Consider the following 3,284-nt stretch of genomic DNA (forward strand, 5'->3'; position numbering starts at 1 on the left):
TAGTGACGCGAATGCAGCTTCTAAACTCAAGGATTGACAGGCTCCGCTGCAGTGGGATGGTTGTTTCAACGGAGCCTGTCACCCCTCCTGATCGGGACTGTGTGTATGGGGGGGTCTATGTGACTTTGTGGCAGGGGGAGGACGGTTACAGATCCCCTGCTGTGTGGCTCTGTGATCCTGTCTAAGGACCGCCGCTTAAGATCTGTAACTGCCCTCCCCTGCCACAAAGTCACAGAGCAACCCACCCCCCACCACATAACATGAAAACAACCTCCCAGACTAACCAGGGTAACTAGTCACTGCATCACTGCACTGTGTATGTGCCCTGCTGCTGTGCCTGCCCCCGACTATGTACCCTGCCAAAGGTGACTGTCCTGTCCAATTACCAACCCCCTTTCCCATCCTCCTCCAAAAGAACATGATTGAAACAGTAGTTTACAGAAACATATTTTTTATTATCAACTACACATGGCATTGGGAGGTGAAACTTGGACGGGGGCTTGTGTCAGGCGGGAAGGAAAGAACTGTTCAAATTTTGGGAAATGAGAGCCTTCTGCTACTAGAGCTCTCTGCAGGGGTGGAGTGAGAGTTAGCAGGGACTCTGCCGCCTCTCCTTCTTTGCACTTTCGGTGAGGTGGGTATGGGACTTGGTGGCAGGGGAGGGCGGTTATAGATGGACTGCAGCGGGGCTCTGTCCTCCTGCCTCCGTTCCTGCAGAACATCCACAAGGCGCCGGAGCGTGTCCGTTTGCTCCCTCAGTAGTCCAAGCAGCGTTTGAGTCGCCTGCTGGTCTTCCTGCCGCCACCTCTCCTCCCGATCCATGTTGGCTTGGTGCATTCGGGTCAAGTTCTCCCGCCACTGGGTCTGCTGTGCTGCCTGGGCTTGGGAACAGGCCATAAGCTCAGAGAACATGTCCTCCCGTGTCCTCCTCTTCCTACGCCTAATCCGCGCTAGCCTCTGGGAGTGTGATTCCAGGCTAGGTTGTGAGACAGTCACAGATGGGGCTGTGGAAATGGGAAAAAGGGAGTGAATTCCTCAGAAAGAAAAATGTAGTTGTGAACAAAGAACATAGTCTTTCTCTGTGAACAAGACCATGCACAGCACCTATCACATGCGCACTCAGCACAAGGTCGAATTTTCGGCCTTCGCATTCAGTGCCTGGGGTCTTGCACAGCACATTTGAGAAGCGGGGCAGCACAACGGAATTTCTGTTGCAGGCAGACATGGTAAGCCGTACACTTGTGGCAGTTTAAAACTTTTAGATTACCACTGGCCTCATTTCACATTTAAAGCTATGTCAGTTCCTGCAGCCAGCAATCCGGCAAGCGGGAACTCTGCCCCTGTCCCACCCCCTCGCGGCTGTCCCCGGGAACGATCCCTTTCGGCTGCCCCTCTCCCGCCTCCACCGCGTGGCTAAAAACCAGCGGTTACAGTTCTGTCAAGGAACGGGAAAGCAGTCCCAACACTAACATTCCCCTACCTAATTAAAAGCAGGTCACCATGGGCGACATCACCCTGATGAGGATCTCTGAGAGCGACAGACAGAGAATGCTCCGGGAAAGCCTCCAAAGACCAGGGCCGTATGCCGCCCTGCTATGCAGAGCAATGATTCCCGAGTACGTGATAGTCTCGTGGCGCGGCAACGTCTCGTACTTCGGAGGACCCAATAAGGCCGCTCTCCCCAGGAACCTCATGGAACGGCTTTCAAGTTACCTCCAGGAGAGCTTCGTGGAGATATCCCAGGAGGACTACTGCTCTATCCCCGGACACATAGACCGCATTTTACTGTAGCTGCAGTAGCAGGGAATAAACAGTAGAGCGGCTTGTGCAGGACAATCACTGAAAACCGGACATTGCTAGATTTTTTTTCAAAACTTGCACTGCCCATGACTAAACCGTTAAGCGCCTAGGGCACACTAATCATGAACAACCCATTCTTTAAATTGTTAATATTCCTGTTTTGTTAAAAATAAATGTTTAGATGTTTACAACACTTACTGGCTGATCCTTCACCAGATTCTGTGTCCGGGGTAACGGCTGGGGACGCTTCGTAGGGGATCTCTGTAAGGGTGATGAAGAGATCCTGGCTGTCGGGGAAATCAGCGTTGTGAGCGCTGCCGACTGCCTCGCCCTCCTCATCTCCTTCCTCATCTTCCACGTCCCCTAACATGTCCGAGGAACCGGCCGTGGACACTACCCCATCCTCAGAGTCCACGGTCACTGGTGGGGTAGTGGTGGCGGCCGCACCGAGGATGGAATGCAGTGCCTCATAGAAACGGGATGTCTGGGGATGGGATCCGGAGCGTCCGTTTGCCTCTTTGGTCTTCTGGTAGCCTTGTCTCAGCTCCTTGATTTTCACGCGGCACTGCGTTGCATCCCGGCTGTATCCTCTCTCTGCCATGTCTTTAGAGATCTTCTCGTAGATCTTTGCATTCCGTCTTTTGGATCGCAGCTCGGAAAGCACGGACTCATCGCCCCACACAGCGATGAGATCCAAGACTTCCCGATCAGTCCATGCTGGGGCCCTCTTTCTATTCACAGACTGCACGGCCATCACTGCTGGAGAGCTCTGCATCGTTGCCAGTGCTGCTGTGCTCGCCACGATGTCCAGACAGGAAATGAGATTCAAACTGGCCAGACAGGAAAAGGAATTCCAATTCAAATTTTCCCGGGGCTTTTCCTGTGTGGCTGGTCAGAGCATACGAGCTCGCACTGCTGTCCAGAGCGTCAACAGAGTGGTGCACTGTGGGATAGCTCCCGGAGCTATTAGCGTCGATTTCCATCCACACCTAGCCTAATTCGACATGGCCATGTCGAATTTGGCGCTACTCCCCTCGTCGGGGAGGAGTACAGAAGTCGAATTAAAGAGACCTCTATGTCGAACTAAATAGCATCGCAGTGTGGACGGGTGCAGGGTTAATTCGATGTAACGGCGCTAACTTCGACATAAACGCCTAGTGTAGACCAGGCCTGAGCCTTAGCACGTCTGTCTCCGCCGTGGGCCCCCTCCTGAAGTTCACTCACTCTGGACCCCCGTGCCTCCACCCCCCGAAGCGGTTGATGCCCCCCTGTTCTCTAGACCTGAGCGACTCTCAGCCAGCTTAAAACAGGAGAGTTTATTGAGCATTGAACCCATCACAGGAAACTCTCTGACCCTCAGGCCTGGCCTCCCTCAGCACAGCACATCCCAGTATCTCTGCATCCAGGTGGGCTCTGCCTGCTCCCCCTCTCCAGCCCAGAGCCCCCCTGCTTCCCAGCTGGGCATCTGTTATCACCGGCCCCAG

The 3,284-nt window shown here is 53.9% G+C and overlaps 1 protein-coding gene across 1 annotated transcript; it reads right to left on the minus strand.

Moving 5' to 3' along the window:
* Nucleotides 1–434: 434 nt before the first annotated feature.
* LOC135976960 (uncharacterized) lies at nucleotides 435–2,980 on the minus strand. Its single transcript, XM_065575128.1, has 2 exons — nucleotides 1,999–2,980; nucleotides 435–1,004 (listed from the first exon to the last, which is right to left on the minus strand). The coding sequence occupies exons 1-2, from the start codon at nucleotides 2,573–2,575 to the stop codon at nucleotides 529–531; spliced, it is 1,053 nt and encodes a 350-aa protein (XP_065431200.1). The 5' UTR covers nucleotides 2,576–2,980; the 3' UTR covers nucleotides 435–528.
* Between the last annotated feature and the right edge of the window lie 304 nt (nucleotides 2,981–3,284).

Source organism: Chrysemys picta, chromosome 21 (assembly GCF_011386835.1).
Source record: "Chrysemys picta bellii isolate R12L10 chromosome 21, ASM1138683v2, whole genome shotgun sequence".
Lineage (NCBI taxonomy): Eukaryota > Metazoa > Chordata > Testudines > Emydidae > Chrysemys > Chrysemys picta.